General features: G+C 37.9%; 1 protein-coding gene across 1 annotated transcript in view; it reads right to left on the bottom strand.

Moving 5' to 3' along the window:
* PCCA (propionyl-CoA carboxylase subunit alpha) overlaps positions 1–22,646 on the bottom strand; it is a 292,425-nt gene that overhangs the window by 164,223 nt on the left and 105,556 nt on the right. Inside the window, exons 10-12 of the mRNA XM_037378105.1 lie at positions 22,532–22,634; positions 17,755–17,849; positions 10,287–10,437 (exon numbers count right to left, since the gene is read on the bottom strand). Of these exons, the coding sequence (XP_037234002.1) occupies positions 10,287–10,437; positions 17,755–17,849; positions 22,532–22,634 (349 nt within the window). The remainder of the gene's footprint in view (positions 1–10,286; positions 10,438–17,754; positions 17,850–22,531; positions 22,635–22,646) is intronic.

The following is a 22,646-nucleotide window of genomic DNA, read 5'->3' as shown; positions in this document are numbered from 1 at the left end:
GACAAACTCCAGCAACCACCTTATTTGCAGGGAAACCCCAAAACAAACAAAAAAATTAGCAGATTGCAATAACTAGGAGCAGCGTAGAAAAGGAAAACTATAGAGAACAGCTAAGAGGGTTTATGATTTTGCAGGGTGGTGGGGTTTTTTAATTTATTTTACAAATTCAAATACATCTGGTGACGACGAGTTCATTCTTCTTTGTTCAGAAGCTTTTCCCGTTCAATTTTGTTTTGAAAAGACTCACACTGTAGCCATAAATATATTTTAACTGAAAATCTCCAAGTAGCTGATAATCAACCCATTCTGCTACACTTAACATGGCACGTACAGGAGCTGCTTACAATTTTCCATAGAACTACCCTACCCTAAATCTCACCCATTCGCCTGCTTTCACTAACCTGTCCTGACAAGCAACCAGATTAGCGTAATCTTGCATCAGCGCAGTGTAGCAGAAATGAGCAGATGGATCCTTCAATTTTTCACCCCCCCTCCAGACTTATCTGTTTAGTGCTTAGCATGCACAATAGCTGGGCTGGACCAGCAGAGTCACTCTGCGCTCTCAGCAAATTGCTGCTAACGGCTTTGGATGATGCTGCCATGGGAATACCCGTCGTTCACACTAAGCCGGCATGTGCGTACAAGCATGCACACATGTGCGCGCATATGCACATACACACGCACTTTTTCCTTGAAATGGGGATATAAATGGACACCTTTATTAACTTTAAAAAGCCTTTAACTAGACATAGTACAGTAAGAAAACACCCAAAGATAGGAGGGCGCACCATACAGATCGAGTAAAAGAGAGGAACCCTAAAAGCATGTTCTTCACACAGAGACAGCTGTAAGACTTTCCCAACAGAAGTTATGACAGAACTGCCATTTTTATTATAAAATGTTTGGCTTCCAAGGGCCAAAATACTTTAAGAAAATGCACTTCACACTGATTTCTTCTACCATGAAATGTCATATTATGTACTTCCGTGACACAGGAACTGGTCAATGACCAAATCACTTGCCTTTCTTCCTTCAAGTACACTAGTATTACACAAAACATTTAGTCATTATAATTATCTTGTGGCTTATCAGAACAAGAAGATGCTTTGGGCTTTAAGAAAAAAAGCTTTGCAAAAATAAACAGATGGTGTCCATAATTAGCCCTGTGTGTGCTGTGAGTTTGTTTAGAGTTTCAACAACATTTTAAGACGTTTTGACATAATTTTAATGACAAATCATCACTGAAACAAGCACCTATTCTTTGAAGGATAAAAGTGACACTGAAATGGGAATCTGATTATACAGTTTAAGGATGTACCTTTGGGATTCAATCTTGATTCTACCCAACACATGATATTCTCCAGCATGTCAAGCTTAATAACAGTATTTTGAGATTCTATGAAACATCTCAGCATCTATCCTGCAGTGTTAAATAGAAGCAATTCAATTTCTATTAAGACTTGGAAGTTTCTCTATTAAAATTTAGGGAGTTTTAATAAAGTTACTTATCAAACATTCATTATTTGGACAGCATAACTTATTCTCTTATTTCAGAATTTAAGTTTTAAAAAATTAACTCTTTAGAACACATTTGGAATTCTAACATTCCAGATAATTAAAATAAAGTATTTGGGGGGTTTTTGTTGTTTTTTGTTTTTTGTTTTTTTTTTTTACAAAGATATTTGCATTATTTAGTTATACAGTCATTTTTCTTGGATAGCAATTGGCATTCCAGATTCAATAGCTTCATTGTTGTTTTCAGCTTTATTGTTGATGATCAAAATAAGACAGAATGTTTCTGGAAAGAAAAATATTTTTGTTGTTTGGTTCTTATGACTCACAAACATTTATTTAATCCATTCTTCAATACAGATCTTTGACTTGGTCAATATTTTCTTCTGTTTCTTCAAAATACTCCCTTTGTGTCTGGCACACAAAACAGCATTCAGAAAATATGACAAGGAAATTTTTTTGAGGGTTTTTTTTTGGGGTGGGGAGAAGTTATTCTGCTTTCTGTTAGGACTGTGCTTCAACTAGTGCTGTTCAGGCATAATGTAGACAGTCCCAATCATATTGCTAATTTTGGGGTACCAAATACATTTAAAATGCATTTTAGTATACACTAAGACCATCGGATGACCAAAATGGGGTAGAAAAGAAAAGAATTTTAACCTTGAAATCCTAGTTCGCTTACCTGTAACTTAAACCTTTCAGTGAAGTGCACAGCTCAAACTGCACTTGTTTTAGCATTTGCAGTTTTCTTTAGGCAAGATGAGAGCTGGAGTGGTTCAGTATTTTTAGCGTTATACAGAATGTGCTTCAAGCATACAGTACAAAAGGACACTAACAAAGCAGTAATGCTATATCCTGGTTCAACAAGCACCCTGCAAGGAGGTTTTGGATGTGCAAGAATCCACCCACTGAGAGATACATGCAGGTTCTGAAATTAAAGCTCTAATCTTTTACAAAGCAAAGGATGAGGGTAAGAGAAGTGAAGAAATTAGACCCCTCTTCTCCCTCACATCCCAGAAAAAGAAAACACAGACATCATCATTCCCTACTTACGAAAGCTCTACAATAACTGCCTTGGCTATTTGACTAAGGTAATTGTTGTACCTATTTTTAAATCACTATTAAAACCTAGGCTTTAAATACTTTTCCCCTTTTACTTTTCAGCCTTCTACTTCAGGCATCGGTCTTATTTTGCCTGCCTGTTGTATTTTTTTCTATTAATTTTAGGCTTTACTTGCCATTTTATGGACAATAAGTCAAGGACTGAATTTTTCAAGAGATGAATGTGAGCATGCTCACAAACGGAGCTGAATCACATCCAATTTATCAACTCTTAGCTTTGGGCCATGCTCCGTTTTGTAGTTACTTGATCGAAGATCTTGTCAGTGAGGCCCCAGTCAACACTGTAAGAGCCAATGGTGGTATGGTTATACGATAGTTGGTAAATTCACACATTATCACTATTCTTAACACAATGGACAAAACCAGACATGTCTGCAGCAAGCGATCTACAGATCATAGCTACATCAAGGCAACTCTACCTTATTCTCAACAGGACAAGCAGAAAAATTGATCAGTGATAACACTCAACTACTTAGCTGCCCAAAGTATCATGTTTACTACCAGTTTCTTTACTTACACCAAGTCTGGTGATCAACAATTTATAACAAGTCATCATTTCAATACACTTAAATATGGTACATACCTCCTTCAAAAGTCTTACTCCTTGCTTTCTGTGGTACACACGCGCCTTTCTCTAAAAAATGCCACTTGTATTTGTGCTTTCAAGCCCACAAAGTCATACCTATTATGGCCAGCAATATCCATATAGGGTGAAAGGAAAGTGTTTCCCCTTCATACTGGATCTGCTCTTCAGACATCTCTCACAGCAATCACATTCCCCGTGAGCATTGTAAGTGTTTTTGCTTCCCTAACCTCTTCCAGTTTATACAGCAAGAGACACTAGTGGCAAAGCCTATAAGAAGATAACAATGTCCCAGTTTATAGATGGTGAATCAGTACAAGAGAGCTAGGGGAACCTGCAAGAATCACAGTCCAGTTAGCATCTATCCCCAGAACAGTACAGAGAGGCTGCTAATTCTCCTCCTGTTTTCTGACTGTTGGTAGTCTTAAAGCTTTATCATACTGGGGTTCATCCACAGCTACGAAAAGAGCCATGCAGTTTTTATGAACAGTTGGAGCTAAGAGTTAAATTAGCAATGACTGCTCCCCTTATATTCAGGGGAATAATTTCATGGCACATTTTTCTCAAGACCATCAAGGTACCCACATCTAATAGCAAACACTTCTAGATACTCTCACGGATTGCTCTCTTGCCTCTGTGTGCACAAGGCATCAAGTTACTCACACACCAGTTGGAGCATTCAAGCAGACCACAGCAGCCAAAAAAATCTAAATTTCAGTAGACCTAAAACTACAGCCTATGTCACTGCTACTACTGTAAGTCCCTAGTTGGTGCCATATGCTCCTTTACATTCAGATAAATAATCTCAAAACTAACTTTCAACATACACCTCAGTTTCCAGGAAACATGATTCACCTGGAATCCCACAGGCTCTTCTGCCACAGCCAAATCCAGTATCAACTGACCCAAACCCACCAGCTTATGGACGCTTCTCAACCACCTGTATTTCAGTAAGCCTGGTTTCTATTTCAGAGAACTGAACAGCAACAGAGGTGCACACATGTTCTGCTCCTCGGGCATGCCAGCTTCCTGACTACTATGAGCAGGAGCACTTCCTCTGGGGTCACATCTTCTTTCTACAAAATAGTTCACATATGTATGGGCTTTGGGAGCACATACTAAAAAACAGCTTTTCAGAAAGGCTGCTAGAGAACAGACCACGGTTGGATTAGTGTACAGCATGACCGGAAAGCACACAGGAATACGTAACAGGCAATCTCCCATGCTGTCTTTTTGTATAGACATAGTATATTTTCTGATTTATTGGTTTGTGATCAAAGAACTACGTGCAACCAGAACTACAAAAACTTCCATCAACTAAGTTGCTCGGGTAAACTTCTTTTATTGTTTCCTAAGTAAGATGTTGCACAAGTAAAAACTAATGCACAGACACTTGGTACCAACTAGTTTTTAACCATAGTATATAATAACTTAGAAAAAATAATCTACTTCCTCATATGAAGTTATCTTCCAACAATCATTGATTCAGTTCTCAATTTTTCTTTGCAAGGACTTGTTTCTGTATTGTACTGGACAGACACAGGTAAGAAATCACTTACACAGCCTAGGAATACTGAATCTGGTGTGTTTTAAACAAACAGCACACACTTGATATAAACAAATTAGCTTACAATCTCAGCATAACTTTTTCAAATAACATCCTGCACTTTAAAAAATCTCACAAATAAGTAATTCTACAATATTTCCTTTCTGCTATGTACTTCATGTAAGAAAATAAAGAAACCTGCACCAACAAAACCTACACTTTCTTTCCTAAAGATGCAATTCCTGCTTTCACTATATACAGCAGCTCTATTTGAGCTCTCTCAGAGTACTTTGTTCAAGGTGGCTCTGGTCACACCACAGCCATTCTTGGGTTTGCTTTTACATCAAATTCACCAAAGGAAAGGAACTAATGTACCCTTCAAGGAATGATCTTTTGTTTCTCTGTTTATTAAAAACGGAGGGGAGCCTCCTTTTTCTCTACTTTTTGCATAGTATCTTATGCTAGCTATGTGGCAATGTTGCCTCTCAGATATCATTCCATGTCCTAGCAGCACTGTTAATAGCATCTTTCAGATTCAATGACTTACACAAACAATGTCTTCTCTTCTGTCAACAACAATTAGCAATGCTTTTCTGTAGTTCTTTTGGGAAGCCCGAAAAGCAGACAACCAGTAGCTACATAATGGAAGTTGCATTAGGAGGCAAGAATGTGGCAAAAATCTGGTTAACTGTTGTCGGCTGACCCTCTTGTGTGAAGAAGTGTTGTTTGGCAGCAAAATCACCTTTTCTTTCGGTTCTAAAAATGGCCATGAACAGCTGGTATAAACTGTGTGCAGAATGGATTCTGGTGGGCTTAGGGGATTGGTAATGGGATAAGAGACCTTTCACCTTTAGGTCAGTAGTTCAGATTCAGTCCAGGTTAGCAGCAATTGAAAGTCTTTACCATCTGACACTGTTCGTTAGCCTGTTTAAAATGACTGAAGCAAAGTGTCACAGTAAAACAAGATTCCAGTATTAAGAAATATGAAGAGTCTCGGCAAACAGCAGAAAACAGTCACTTGAGACTTCACTTTGAAACCTCACCATTCAGACTTTGTAGAAATCTACTCCTCTGACTCCTGACAGCCCCTTTCACTGCTCCCATATTCCTGCCCATCTATTACAATTCATCCTCCAGGCAGCTACACAACACAGAGACAGCAAAACTACTGCTTGCCATCCCATGGGTCCGCTATGGATACCAAAGTCACCGCCTCTGTGTGATTTTAGCTGGCAGTACAGACTCAGCTCATCACTTCGCTATTTGTATTTTGCTGCTACTGTTTATATAGTGCAGCTGCAATATTTTCCAACACTTCCCTCCTTCACTGAGCAAACACGTAGCAGGTGCTGCCTAATCATGTGCAACAGAATACAGATACCATTAAGTGACTGTTAGAACCAGCACTTTATAAGCAGTGGAGCTCTAAACAATCACCAACAGGATTTCTACATCTAGACATTTCCCAGTCATGCTTTTTATACCTTCATGAGTGGACAAACTGATGAAAAGGGAGGTATAAAGAAACATGTAACGATACTTCCTCTGGCTTTTACACTAGGCACAGCCGGTTTTGTACAAATTCAACGTTCTGGAATATATCACTTTCCAGAGGTCAGTAAAATCTCATGAAAAGAATGAAAGCAATGAACAAAAATCTTAACACTGGCTGATATTTTATGGTGTATGGAAGCCTATTTACATTCACCTTATGCCTTAGAATCAAGTTACTTTAAAAGAACTAAAATACTCTCACTCCAATTAACTGTAAAATAAAATCATACAGAAACACCATTTGTTTTCAATAAATCTCTTACAAATGCATCAACAGAGTATTCTACAAAATCAACCTTTACCCTCAAAAAGTTCTGACAACAATATTCAAACTGTCACATGAGGAGAAAAACACACTGCTACTCAAACTACTGTATTTCTCAACTCCACTGTGCTGAATACAGTCTGTACAAACAATTTTTTAAATTGGATTACTCTAAGCAAATTTGGTCACATTTTAAGGAAGGCAGCGCTTATTTGTTATTTAAATTGCAGAACTCATGAGGGAGGCAGAAGGTTGGGAATAGACCTGAGACAAACACACAAACTGTATTCAGGGTAAGTGCTCTCTCCACACCGCTCATTCTACTTCTCTCAGTTCTTCTCAAGCCAACAAGGGATGCTTCTCATTTCAAGGGACTCAAAACTTCTAGAATGTGATATTTTCCCTTTGCTGTCACTAATTGATTCACATGTAAAGAGCTTAGCCACACCATACCCATATATTAACAGACAGTCTTTATTTACAGACCATACACACTCTTCCTATAAAGTCAAAGAGGAATGTTTCTGATCTGCCAATGCAAAGCTGAAGAGACTTTTCTGGTGAAAGTCAGAATTTCTGATGGCAGTGCAATAATGAGATTCTGACACAATTTGGAAGTTAGAAAAGGCCATTAATCTAAGGGGTCAAAAACTTCTTATTTATTTCAAAGCTCTTGTTTGGATATTTTGGACTACGGCTGCCCTTGATTAGGCTGGTGACAACTAGGTAACACAAAGCACACTGCAGCATGAGCAGCTATAAAGAATCAGATATTCAACATCTGGTCTGTCTCAACAATCTTAACAGTGCTGTCTGCCTGAAAACCACTCCAAAAAGTGCCCCAAACAACAATGTACAGAAGTTCTCCTGTAGCTGCTAGGGCAGACATCTCTACATTTTCTTGCGGAAAGTAAGAGTAAATAGTTTTGCTATGCAATTACCCAGTCTCATGTCTCATACTTACCACCTAGCCCCTGAAAGATGTCAGAAAAGGAGATACAACAAAGAGGATATTAACAACAGCAAAGATCAAATCATTCTAGCTGAATTACTTGCAAGGAGTGAAAACATCTGCAACAGATTTGTGTGGCATACAAGAGACACAATGGAGCTGATTCACCAACATTTTTTTGCTTTCCAATCTCATACTGTATTGCAGCAACACTTAACACAAACATCAAATAAAATACAAACTTCCTGTAAGGTGCTATTTATACTTTTTAACAGAAAAGGTATATTCCCAAAGAGTTGCCCAAAAAGACAGCCTTCCTCAAAATGTGACCAAATAATACAACTCTCGATTACTGCAAAATAATTTACAAAACACACAGGAAGATACCCGATAGGTACACCAAAGGGAAGGAGGGGAGAAATCAGCAGGCAGTGCAAATTATTTGACATGCTTTAGTTTGGTTTACACAAGTATATTCTGAAGTCTGTATCTAAAATGTAAATGTATGTATGCAGAAAAGGTACAGTGATCTATTAGAGATGGCTGAAACGTTAAAACTGACACAGGAAATTGTGCAATGTAGTAGACAAATTCTGATGATGCTGACAGGTAGCTGTGTCTATAACGCACACTGACAAAGACCTTAGGAGCGCCACTTACAGATCAGATGCCCATTATCTGGGAAAGTTCTTCCAACTGTGGAGCATTCAGCAGAAACAGGGCGAGTAAACCTATTAGTCACTGTTCACAGTTAGGAGATGTAAAAGGAAAAAAGGCTGAAACAATACAGGGACATCTGGAGACTCTCCTGGTTGTGAAGTTAAATGTGGACAAGCTTCATTTGAGTTTCTATGTTTGGCTCTTAATAAAAGGGAGCAAGCACGAGATGTTAGTTGCATAACTGTTAGCTGAACAGAAAGTAAAGCTTGAGACCTGGGAGAAGTGACAGATCAGATGGGTAAGTCTGGGGAAGAATCAGAGAAAATTACTACTCTCCAGCCTCAAGCTGAAATACTAATTAGAGACAATACACAGTCAGGCTAGAAGAATCAAAGAATATCTAAACAAGTATTCTTAATTTAAGATTAGTAAATTTAAGAGTTGGAAAGAATGAGTCTGCTATTATAGGGGATTGTCAAACTGCTTAAGTTACATTTCAAAAGGAGTCTTGAAAGTCCTTAAAGATGGAATTGTGAAAGTTTTCTTACCGAGTATGTGGAAACCTGTACAATTAAGCAAGTTTGAGGTTTGGGACTTTAAACACCACTAGGAATCGCAGGGAGAAGGCACCACAAAACAGCAAAGATCCCATCTTAAAAACAAATTACAAAAAGGACTCCAAGGATACTCTATCACGAATTTCATTTAGAAATTGATGGGCAATAATATACTACAGCAAGGAAATGTTTTTGAACTTCTGGTGGGTTATGCAGAAAACTATAAATTAATTTTCTTCTGTGTACACAAGAACATGGAGAGTCATTAAAAAAATGTTCTCTCAAAACCAACAAAACTGGGAAAAATGTAAAGAACATGACCAAAGAGACATAAATTCTTCGTATGTTTTAATGAACTATACATTGCCATTAACCACCACCCTCTCTAACAGAATCCAAGGTAGACCAGATTGTGCCTAACAAACTCCTGGCAAAAGGATGTGAACTGTAACTGTCGCAACTAATTCCAAAAACACTGCCGCCCTGGCAAGGCAAGGAAAATTTTACCAGCAGTCTTCCCCTGATGCAGAGAAAGACTGCAACATCCCCAAATCCTCTCTCTCTTCTTTATCTAAAGCATAAATTTACCCAGCTCTTTATATGAAGTCATGCAAAGATGTCAGAATTATGAGGATCTCTTTATACTTTTATCATTCCTATATGTAAGAGCAGCAGGCAGGACACATCCCTAACAAAATGTAGCTAGAATAGAATGAGAAGCTCATCACTCTGATGCTTGATTACACACTTCAGCCTTTCTGGCATTATTTAACAAAGTGAGAAAAGGAGGATAAAGACAGTGGAATTTACTTGCTTACAAGTTGAACTTTTTTCCCTGCCTTCAAAGATTAAATACAGACTTCAGGTTATGTGCCTGCTTTCTTAGATTATGACCAGAAATGCACTATAACAGTCAAATAAGAAGAAGAGGGAGTTTTCCATAAAACACTGTTTGGTCATTCATTTGCGGGGTACATTATAACATCTACTACCGACTACAATGGTTGCTACAAAGATCCTACATGGTGTCAGCACACTTTTTACACAGTTGCATTCTAGTCACAATTTCAATCATAAGCAGGTTGCTAGTGTTTTTATTTGTGATATACACACAAAGTTTTAATCACCCTCCTAGAGAAACTCAGTAAGCAATCATCAAAGTATAAAAAAAACCAAAAAAGAAACTTCAGGGACCAGTGAGGAAAAGCATCAGAGCACAGTGGCTACCCACTTACTGTGAACTCACAGTGGCACTTAACAGTGACCTCTATTGCAAGGTCTTTAGGTCAAGTGTAACAAAGAGCAAAAGCTCCGAACGCTTACTTGAGTGCTGTGCAAGGGCTCACTGCTGCAAAGCCTTGTATACGCAGGCTTATTTAAGTGAGTAGATCTTTTCAGTTCAGTGGGAAGTGCTCACATGCATCAAGTTAGTTATGTTTAAGTCTTCGCAGGAGCAGACCCCCAAGTATGGAAGGAGGTTATGTTTTGTTTTTTTAAATAACACTTTTCTGAATCTGAAGGGCTGTTTTTCTTACCTGAAGTCTAGTATTCATTTCCAAGAAGTAGAAATTCTTACTGGAGTCCACAAGGAATTCTACTGTTCCAGCAGAGGAGTATTTTACTGCTTTGGCAAGAGCTACTGCTTGCTCTCCCATCGCTCTTCGAGTTTCAGGGTCTAAAAAAGTGCTACAATACAGAAACAATGCCTTTCTTTAATTAAATAATAATAACAATTCCATCATCTCATCTTCTGCTTAAACTACAACCAAAAGCAGACAGAATCATTACTCAAGTTATGAAAATATGTCAAGACTGTCAGATGTATGCCTTTACATTTATACTACCTCTGAACAGATATGCTTCAGGATTTGCAATTACTGCTAAAGTACAGGAAATTCAGGATAAATAACAGTATTCTCTAAAATATAACATAATAGAACACAACCTTTTTAGAACACTGACATCTATAACAATGCAAGTTAAATGAAAATACATAAAAATCCATGATATTTTAGAAGTCTTATCTATTTGCAAAAAAACAGTAACTAAAAAAATCCATCCAATGAAAATATGAAAGCCAAAATACAAGACAGGAGATCCAAGAGAAATTTGTTTTCTCACTCTGAAATAGAACAGTGTGGCCATTTCATTGATATTCTATGCAATAAAGAAGCTTTGGAAATTAATGAAGTATTTACTCAGGCTTCTTACATGAATAAGAGTACAATGAGGAAAATCTGAGCATTCATAATATTCAACTAACACAGCATTGACACTATCAATACTTAAACCTTCATATCCTATATTTCCTCTCTCAGCTTTACTTGTAAAGCTGGACAGTAGTTATCCGTGTTTGTTAATTGCAATTCATTCCTTTCCACAAATCCTGAACACACTCAAGGGCACGCAAAGAGCAGCTCAGCTACCACCTTGGGAGCCACTGTGAACACTACCCAAATGCAAAGCCTTCTCATTCTAGGAGAGCAACATGACACTTCTGCTGGTCTAGGAAGACTCAGGAAGGTACATATTCTGCTTGTTACTCTATTCTGTACCACAAATTCAGATTTAGATTAACCTATACAAATTGTTAATTCAGAGCTAGAGAAATTTCTGTGGCTTTCCACCAAAGCTGTGAAACTCTTTGCCCCTCACCCTGATACACTGACTTTCAGTGAAAGACAACATGAAGCTGCTGTTCTTATATAAGCTTACAAATACACTTATTATATTTCTGTGGTGACTTACATTAGGCACATAACTCAGCCAGCGTTTTAAAAATACTTTTGTAAGGGAATGAGAAGTCACTCCCACCTTACCTCTAAGCTACTAACATACCAAGTGTTACGTATTTCTTGAGGTTTCTTCCAACAGCGGGCCCTAAATCTGCAAAGGAGCAGTCAGGAGCCTCCACGTATCTGAAGTATCCCCCTCAAAGTCAGTTAAAGCTCCATCTGGAGCCTAGGACTGCGCTTGGTACAGAAGCCAGTGATGGGTCAGGACCCACCTCTCAGTAGTCTACTGTGGTGTTTTTCACTGAGACTTGAACTCACAGAACAGCTAGAGGCTTTTGCCACAACAAGCCATATTTGAAATGACACAAAAAGTGAGGAAATATCAAGGCAAACCAGGAGACAACGGAATCCTTTTCTTCATGGGAAAAGTGCTACTTAGCACCTCTGTCCTTCCCCTACATCAGGCCGAATCCGATAGATCGTAGCCCAGGCATTTTCAGAATTCAGAAAAAAATTTCTTTCTTTCTTGGCAAGCAATGGGATCAACAGGAAAAGGAAGTCAAGTGTGATCCCAAGAAAGCTATCAGATCCTACACCAAGTCAAAGGAAAAAACAAGAGTCACACAAAACTGTACTGTACCCATTAAAAATAGGCACTGGTAATTGTAAAAGAGTTTAATAATATTTCTTATTTTGATTCAATAAGAGGATAATACATTACACAAAATCAACAGTTTATAATTCAATTCAGGTTTTCTGCAGGGCTTTGATCATGAAAGGTTAATGAGTGGCTTATGAGGAACAGAATCTTTTCAATATCAGCTTCATACTGTATTTCTAGAATAACCATTATTACTTCTCATACAGATGAAAGACAGTTACTCCCCTTTATTACAGTGGTGTCTTCCCTATGTTTGTTAAATGTAGGTCTGAGATCTCTCTGTTCCCCGCCTGCTGTAGCCAAATTATGGAACACAGGTGCCACATTGCTAAATTTGATCTCTGCCACGCGGTTAAGCTTTATGCTCTAAAATGACTGCATCATCCCTGCAATCAGCTAGGTTAATTAACCAAAGTTTTCCTGCTCCCTTCTGCTGCTTTACCTTTCATATACATTGTTTCTCCCTTTTTTAACAATGTACCTTTTACAACTGAAATAACTTTTCACCAATCTAATTAGGCATCACTTGAAAACACAGCATTTCAAACCTCAATTGTAGTATTTTTCTCACACATACACCTATTTTTCTTTCAACCTAATCACTCCTATGGCAGCATGAAGGATACAAAGTAAAAAGGATTCACAAGATAAAAGCGCCAAAAAGAAGAAATAAGATCAGACCTGACATTTCACTCATAACACCTTTGTCATGCTATCATAAAGTTGATCAAAGACAATACAATGGGTTTGTGCCATTGTTTCTACAGCCAAAGAGATGAACCACATGGGCAAGATGTTGTCTGTCTACTTCTAGTTCATCCAGTAATGTCTCCCAAAATATCTCCATCACTTTCACTCGTCAATAAGGTTGATATTTTGAAAAGTATAAACAGTTGCACCATCAGTAGAAATTTACTGCTCAGCTTAGACAAAAAAGAAAAAAGTCAGTAACATTTACCCTTCCTCTGAAGGTACCACTATACTGGGAGAGAATAGCATCTTCATTTTCTAAATGTCAGAGTCTGCTTACCTGCTCTTAGGAAATAGTTAGGCATACTGTTTGTTTAAAAAAAGTTACTTAGCTACAAAAAATATTCTCCTTTGAGGTCATGTACTACCACACCACAGGCGTAAATATGTTAAAGTATTTGTGAACACAGTTTTGCCCCCACATTGAAAGTGCACCCAACTATGAATCATGTAAAGAGTCACAAACAGAACAGGTTCGCTGTTTCTCCTAATCCCAAATCCTTCAAGGATTCCTAGACAAACTGATGAGAGACGTGGAGTCTGATATACAGACTTGCAGCACAACTCTAAGGAGAATTTGTACAGAGTCTAGTTCAATAACATACCTTTCTGCTAAGTTCTTGTCTACATACATTCACTCAAATTGTTGGTGGCTTCACGTAGCAACTTAGCAGTTAATCTAGAATATGATCTTGAAGTTCTTGGCATCATATTGAGATCTTTCAGAGAGAATTTAATGCTTGGTGAAAGTGAAAGAATTTGCTCTGTGTGCACCTTCCAGGTACAGAAACATTCCTGAGAGAAGCTAACAACGGAGTATGCAAAAAAGGTCACAAAAAGAGTTTGTTTCACTTGCATTCTGATGCAGTCACGATAACATAGCCTCCCTCTAAAATCTCCTGCTTCTTAAGATCTTTCTGTCACAGGCAGAAACATAAACATTTTTGTCTTTTGAACTGAAACTGAAAGAACGTCTTTCTTAAAAAGACACCGCAAACTAACATCTAGGATAGATAAGGCAATCTCAACTCCGAATGTATGCAGCTAGAAAGAAAAAAAAAACAACCGAACAAAAAAAATTATTTCCTGCCTGAGGTTAAACTCAAGGAAGTTTTGGGAAATTGTTATGAGACTGTCCTCAGAATCATCTTATTCTGAAAATATTGGATACTAAGGTTTAACACAAAGGACATGGAATCACTGGAGAAATGTAGAGACAGAAAAGCAGAATAAGCAGACAGCTAGTAAGTTCTAAAGACTTGGTCATTGTGGATGCCAATAGGGATCTTGCATGTTAGTACACAGTAGAATACAATGGTAGGGCACTGTTCCATCATTACATGTCCAGGAAAGGCCTGAAGATGTAGAGAGAAGGTTTAACACCCAGTATGCTGAAGGCCAGCATTTTGAGATATGATAGCTAGAGACCGCACCTCAAATACTGTGTTCAGTTTGGGGCCACTCACTTCAAGAGGGATGTAGAGGTGCTGGAGTGTGTCCAGAGAAGGGCAACGGAGCTGGTGAAGAGTCTAGAGAACAAGTCTTATGAAGAGAAGCTGAAGCAACTGGGGTTGTTTAACCTGGAGAGGAGGTGGCTCAGGGGAGACCTTTTTTCTACAGCTACTTGAAAGAAGGCTGTAGTGAGGTGGGTGTCAGCCTCTTCTCCCAAGTAACAAGTGACAGGACAAGAGGAAACGGCCTCAAGTTGTGCCAGGGCAAGGTTTAGACTGGATATTAGGAAAAGTGTCTTCACTGAAAGGGTGGTAAAGCATTGGAACAGGCTGCCCAGGGAGCTGGTGGTATCACCATCCCTGGAGGCGTTTAAAAAACTCGCAGATGTGGTGCTTAGGGACATGGTTTAGTGGTGGACTTGGCAGTCATTGGTTAACAGCTGGACTTAATGATTTTATAAGGGTCTTTTCCAACCTAAATGGTTCAGTGATTCTAAATAGTATGCCATGGAGTATCAAATGCATAATCTCTGACTGCTACAGCAAAGGATAGTCCTGGATGATCACAGTGAGTGGAAAGGCCTCTGCATGGTACTTCTCCTAACAACATTCCAAAACCTTAACTCTGGGCATCAAATAGTACAGATAACCATGTGCCTCTGAACAGCTGGACATTCCTTCAACCAAGTGGTGAGGCAAAAGTTAAGGTGCTTTAAAAAGCTTCTAACAGGTTCTGAAATGGTTTGATAGGACACCTGCTCTCACCAAAGTGAAGTTTAAGCACTCCTTTGAGCTCTGGTTATTGAATAAGAAGTCAGCTAAGACTCTTGTATATTTACTTTCCATCGATCCATTTACTTGAGATTGATCCTAAAGGATCAATGGATTTGCTGATAAGCCTATGGGCCTTGTTTCCCCACATGGGGAAGAATCCCTTATTAATCACTCCAGCAGACAAGAAAATACCAACACACCCTCATGCATTTTTTCTTGCCAAAGTACCCTGTCTGGAAACAACGGTCTCTGAAATCAAATAGACGAGAGTTTGGGCAGAGGAGAAACAGTAACTACACTAAGGAACAACAACAAACTATTAAATGTTACTCATCTGTTTAAATTTCAGCCTCTGTGATGAAATAAGAAGCCAACAGCATCTTCCAAGAAGGTATGAAGCTAGAAGCAAAGAAAATCACTGTAAATCAAGTTGTGTGTAACACTAACTTTGCCCAGCACTAACTAAAAAACTGGTGATGATCAGATGTGTCTTATTGTCTGTGCTTCCTAGAACAGAGTAGGACAAATGACTATGTGAAAATGGTATAAGCAAAGTTTGTTGGTCTCCTGTTTGAAACTGGGGGATTGACCACTGCAAACACCAGGGCTCCGTTGAATACTGTAACCTCATCAGGGTGTGAACTCAAGAGCTTTCCTCAAAAGACAGGTGGGGTTTTTTTTTTTTTACTCGTCTGAACTTTCCTAGGAAAACTGGAGATTCAAATATGAAATGATCCCATAATGATAAGCTCAACAGCTGCAGACTTAGCTTTAAGAAAATCATAGAGATTATTCTCAAAGCCAGAAGGCCCTCAAAAACATCATACTCTTAAACTAGATACTTAGGAAAACACCATCATTGGAAAAGAGTAAATCGGAAGAGGCCAGAGTCAAAAGCCCTAAATTGTACAGAAGACAAATAAACATTTTAGCCCATAGCATCCCTATCTCCTAGACTTCATGAAAGACAAAAAAAAAAAAAAAAAGCGCTTTAACCTGTCTCAGAGCTCTTAATGGCCGCAATGGCAGCTACCATTTAAAATAGGAGGGGGGAAAAAAAGGACAGTATATTCCCTCCTCCCAGCTGTACAAGAAAAGATGTTTCCATGAGTCATTAATCAATGAGACTAACTGAAAAGGCATTCCCAGCAAGGGCTAACTTCAGGCTTTAGGGTCTCTACAGCGTCCCACAGAAGTTAGTGCCCTGCTTATCTGCAAGTCTTGTAAGCCTTTGTAAACAAATATTCTGCAGCCAACCACAAGTGGCTGTACAGCAGATAAGGCTTCCAAAGCTGTCAATAAAAGTCTGGCAGAGACCAAAACATTCAACAACAAGAAGGAAGAAGAGCTTCCACGTCAGATTTTGGAAAGCATTGACCTGCCCACACTTTTGTAGAGTTACAGGTGAGGATGATAAAACTTAACGGCAACTCCAACAGAGAATCCCAAGAAAGTTAAAACAGTGGCAGGCAGCGCCTTATAAGTACTCCTACGGGCAAAAGACTCTCCTCTCTTTAGTGCTTGGGTATATGTATATGCACATGTACGTTATATTGGGACCTGAAGTATTCACATTTCACAAACAAAAATATAGTAAGATCTTCAGGCATAAGGCTTCCAAGAAGTCCACAACCACTACCAGGGAAGGAACAAGAGCTATTTAAGCATTCATTAGTGGGTTTGTATCCTTATTTTTAAACTTTGGGGTTTAGTTTAAAATCTAGGTCACTAACAGTGCCAGTCCCACAATTACCATCCAACATTAACTTGTATGTTGCCTCTACATAACCATCATTTGAATGATGTGCTTTTTCCTTACATTCTAAATTGTTGCATCACATACTGTGCTATAAAATAATGGCAAACCTATCCCAGCTGGTGAACACATTACACTGGGAATTCCCATGGGTAGTGATATACCTCTGTCTGGTCTTCCGAAATTAGAACTTCCTTCTGCCCTTTTTTTCTACACAGTCTCTGATGAATGCCACAACAGAAAATACAGCAAGACCATTCTTTGCACAGCAGTAATGTATTTCATCTGTGTTTGGAATCAGTGGGATTAAGATCTTTTAGTACTTTTGAGTTACTGGACACCTACATCTATAGTTCACTACCATGAATGGTACTAAAAGTAGCACAAAGTATTTAGTACTTCATGTTCCATTTCAAAAAGAAATAAACAGTATTACGTGGCCCTCTCGCAATTACTATACCACAGTCAAATACCTGCCTCTGTGGTAAAATGAATACTTATTCCATGTTTTACTCTTAAATCTAAAAGTTGAACAGCAAAGAAAAGGAAAAATATCTGAAGATATATTAAGAAAGCCATCTCATATACCACATATTAGATTGGTAAGATCTATATCCATTTTATAGAAGATGATGACAAAAGTTTAAACAAAACACCTGTTCCCTTCTTACAGCAAGACATCATGAAGCAAGATTAAAACACCCTCAAATACAACATCAAAGCTGCATTACAGTCAAATGACTATAACTTAAACATTTATTTTCTTTGTGGCTCTTAATAGAATAAAATTTGCTCGCATTTGTACAATAAAATCTGCAGCCTTCCAAACATGCTTTCAATAACTATGAAGCTGCATCAAGAGTCTAGTGTACATACCTCGGTGCCTCCTCCACAACCTTCTGGTTTCTTCTTTGAATGGAGCACTCTCTCTCATTCAACCACAAGGCGTTACCATGTTTATCTGCCAAAACCTGAAACAGTAATGTGCTGCTGTTAACAAACCAGATGCATGCATATGGCCTTTTGGCATTAAACTATTAGATAGCATTCAGTTAGTTTAATTTAAAAATATTTTTTTCCAATCTAGAAATAAAGGTTGGGGGGAAATGATAGTGTAGAAAATTAATTGTGTATGAAATACTAATTACATGTTCCTTCAAATTCTGAAGATTATTTTAAAGCCTCTATACAGAATCCATATATGGAAAAAAACCCACTCATTTCAAAGTCCATGAGAAGCTCCCAAAAGTTCAAAAATCAGAAATCAAGACAGAAATAAGATTAAAATACATTTTTAGCATTTGTAAATGGTATTGCATAATGAAATTACTCAGAAGCATATTGTTAAGCAATATCTTGTGTCAACAGAGGAGAGAAAAATCTCAAAAGCATGACAAATTTTGCTCCTGAATTATACACAAGGGCTTTCAGAAACAATAGCTAATAAAGCTTTCTTAGTAGGCAAACCACAGCTGCAAAAAATCTTCAGAAACTCTGAGATCTTTTATTAAGGAGAACATAATCTGCTACTTCCTCAGTACCTTCAATGGAAATTAAAGCAGTAGTTTCAAGGAATTTCTTTAAAATTTGGTGTTATCTATCTACAGTCCTTGGCCGCATCTTCTGTTCATGGGAGAGTTAAGCATACAGTCAAGTATCCAGATCCAACTACCTAAATTACACACTGGAGAAAACACAAGTTCAACATAACAGAACTCTTACTTGATTCTACAACTTCAAACCGGAAGGAAAAGAAAGAAAAGGAACTCTATCTCAAAACTGACTGTACAGTGCAGCCACTTCCAATATCGGGATACTGGATTTGAGGATTCAAGTAGATTTCTTCCAATTTTACGATGATATACCCTACACTTACCCTTGGAGCATTTTCTTTCATTGCAGACCACACCTGCTCTCTTTCTTACTTATAAAATTTTCCCTCTAATCCATTTTTTTCCATCTATCTTCCTACTCTGACCTGTGGGAGCCTGTGCCAATATTCATGCTTCATTCTTTAATAGTGCAGTTCTATACTGAAAACCAACAAGATAAAAGAGGAGATAATCTTCCTCAAACTGCGTGAACTCAACCATATCTACTTACATTTCTGACAACAAACTGTATTATTTATCATTACTTTTAGCACCACAGAGCAAGTATGGCACTAAGTGAGATGAATTCCTGCATCTATGTTGCTGATGTGTGAATAATCCGGGCAGATGTGACTGAAAACCAGGCACTGAACTCACGAAGACAACTCATGCACTGTGCAGCATCAGATCCTGAGTGCTCCATACTCTGTAGGATCGGACATACCTTTTCTCCAGAAATTCTGTTGTGGTCCCATAAGTTTATGGAGCTTTCTAGGGAAAAAAATCCTATTTGGAGAGTTCTACAAGATCAATGATTTTGTCATTTCCTAAACCAGAACCCTATTCCTTGCCTATGGGGAAGTTTAGCAGCAGCAGCACCACCAGGGTACTTCAGGGCACTCCAGTCAACTGCTGCATTCTGTAACAGGTGACTCAATACAAAGCAAAAACACAGCAGCATCTAAAGCAACTTCCTACCAGAGCCCTAATTCATCCACTCTAGAACTGAACATCACAAAGCTCTACAAAAACACATTTAGAAGAGACAAAGATTTTTGGATTGGATTTTTTTTGTCCTTTTTTTATTATTAAAAGAACACCTCTAGGGCATACCATGGTACTCAGCGGAAAAAAATCACTGTCCCATAAGCAGAACAATTCCTTATGAGCACTTCTGTTTCACTGTTAGAATGCCTACAGCTTATCACAAAATTCAGCCTCACCAAAATAAACAAACCAAAAAGTCCTAGAATGTTTCAATAAAAATGAGTTCCTGTGCTTTTCTTCTTTCCCTCTGTATTTTCCTGAAGTGGATAGTAAAATATTTTGCAAACCAACTAGTAAATATTTTCTTTAATTTCAGAACATTTCTTGTATCCTACTTAATTTCTTCAACATGGATCTTAAATGTTCTTCTGTTATCAGTTAATATAGCTCAAAAAGAGACATGCATGAATATTTACTACAAAAATGTAATTACGAATAGAATACGCCAAACCACATCTAGTGTTAGGCTTTTACTTTCATTTTGGGTCCACTGTTTTCATTATGAAGTACCTTCTTTAGTTTCTGATAAAACAATTATATTTCAAAAGACATTTTTAAAATGTTGAAATCATCACCTTTGAGGTAACCTGAGATGTCAGTACACATCTCACCAAAAGCACGTCACAGCTACAGCTCATTTTCTAAATATTCCTAAAAGAAAATGTCCTGTTTTGTGGGATTAGATGATTATGACATTAGTATACGCTATGTATATCTATATGTCAAAATAATTAAATAGAATGTATCACAACCTCCCCTACATGATTCACCTAAACTCTATTTCCAGTTGTAGGATAGCTATTTAACAAGTAGTAGTTAGACATTCCATGTACTCTTACTTTAAATTCAGATCCTTTATATCAGATATTTCAGGAGAACAAGACTTCAAATCAGTTCAAGTATGAAGTCTATTTGGACTCTATTTTCCTGTCAATTGTTTTAGTCTTTTCTCATGTTTTACAAAGTGATTGTTTTATAGCTAGACACAGGAAACCCCTTACTTAACAATTTTAAGTACCAACACTTTGGAGCTATATGAGAATGTTAAAAAAAAGTTCTATTTAAAAATTACTGCTAAATTAATAAATATTTGGCATCTGGTCTCAAATTGTTTGTATATTTAGCAGTTTGAAAATGAACCAAGGTCAACATTCTAAAGCTGATTAGAACATGAAGTTAAAATGCTATGCTATGATATTGTTAAAACGTACCATCAAAGTGTTTGTGTAAGGAAAACAACATTCATTGTACACTTATTATAAATAAAACTATAAATTATTAATAGCAAAGCTATTTTGTTTAATCTAGGTAAGATTATTTGACTGCTCTTAAATACAGTGATGCGTAATTTTTTTGAGGTAACCTTTGTGAAACCTAAAAGGAATCAAGGTAATGCAAAATCTGTCCCCTACTCATGAAAGCATAGAGGAATCAATCTCATCTAACTTTAGCCATCAAAGAGTAAGTAGGAACCTGCTGAAGCTCCCAAATCTATAAGCACTGAAAGAAACAGATCTTTAAATTGTACCAAATTGCATATTTTTTTTAAAAAAAAGGGGAAAAAAGACATAGGTAAGCAAAAATTGTTAGCTATTGAAAGGGAATATAGGAAGATGGTCCAGCAACCTGAGCTCTTTCGTAACCTAAGATCAATGCTGAAACTAAACGTTCACTATATGTCTTTCCATGACCCTTTAGAAGAGAACAGGTTGGGGGTTAAATTTCATTTTTACAGACTGTTCCTTCATTTCACTATTTCTTCTTCATTTCTGCCCCTCTACTCCACTCTTGTAGAGACCCCACCTGGAGTACCTGTGTCCAGCTCTGGAGTCCTCAGTACAAGACAGACATGGACATGCTGGAGCTGGTCCAGAGGAGGCCACAAAGATGATCAGAGGGCTTGAAAACCTCTCCTATGAGGACAGGCTGAGAGAGTTGAGGTTGTTCAGCCTGGGGAAGGCTCTGGGGAGACCTTATTGCAGCCTTCCACTACTTAAAGGGGGCTTACAAGAAAGATGGGGATAGACTTTCTATCAGGGCCTGTCGTGGTAAGACAAGGGGTAATAGTTTTAAAATACTAGAGGGTAGATTTAGACTAGATATAAGGAAGACATTTTTTATGATGAGTGTGGTGAAACACTGGAACAGGTTGCTCAGGGAGGTCATAGATGCCCCATCCCTGGAAACATTCAAGGTCAGGTTGGATGGGCCTCTGAGCAACCTGATCTAGTTACTGCCACAACTTAGAGTTTATCTTTTGGACAAAAATACATGAAATTTCTGTTGAGGAAACAGAAACTCCATACAGATTTCTTATCAGGACAGATTATTTCAAGGCTATTGAGAAACCCAATTTAGTTACCCACATAAGATCAAAGACAACACAAATTTTAAAATCATAGTTTTGTTAAAGAGTCTGTCTCAAACAAGTGTTGTTTTACATTAGCACATACGGCTTAACACTAGATCCAATAAAAGATATAAATGGTCGCAATCCAGAAGTTAAGAAAAATATACCTGATTTTGAACTACAAACTGCCCAAAATGGGACACAAATCCTCCTGACTTTCCAGGGAACATCAGATACTTGAGCACAGAATCCCAAGTACTAACAAACCCACCCAGACCTTGCAAGAAGAGTCTTAAGCACAGCAGTGCTTTAACTCCTACATCCTCTGCTGCACCCCAGCACCGCAATCAGGATCCAGAGTTCAAGCTCCAGTCCTCAGGACAGATGCCTACAACTTTTTTTTTTCCTCCCCAACGAATTGAGCACAGTTCATTGTCTTCCTGCTAAAGAAAGGCTAGAGACTAAAAACAGGAAGGCTGTATTGTGCATGATAGCCATGTACTTTCAGCAATGGCCCAAGACACAGGAAAACACAAGACTTTAGGCCTTTTTTAGCAAAGTGTTTAAAACATTTTGAGCTTTGATTAATTTACGAGTTCAAACCTTACTAAAAAATAAATGACCAATAATTAATAGTAGTAGTAATAAAAACACCACCACAAACCTGGATTTCTATGTGACGAGGGTTATCAATGAACTTTTCTATCAGTAAGCGATCATCACCAAAACTTGAAGCAGCTTCTTGAGATGAAAATCTAAAACCTTCCCTTAAATAATGA

This window comes from Falco rusticolus, chromosome 2 (assembly GCF_015220075.1).
Source record: "Falco rusticolus isolate bFalRus1 chromosome 2, bFalRus1.pri, whole genome shotgun sequence".
Lineage (NCBI taxonomy): Eukaryota > Metazoa > Chordata > Aves > Falconiformes > Falconidae > Falco > Falco rusticolus.
The sequence above is the reverse complement of the archived record's forward strand: the minus strand, read 5'-3'. Positions and strand labels throughout refer to the sequence as shown.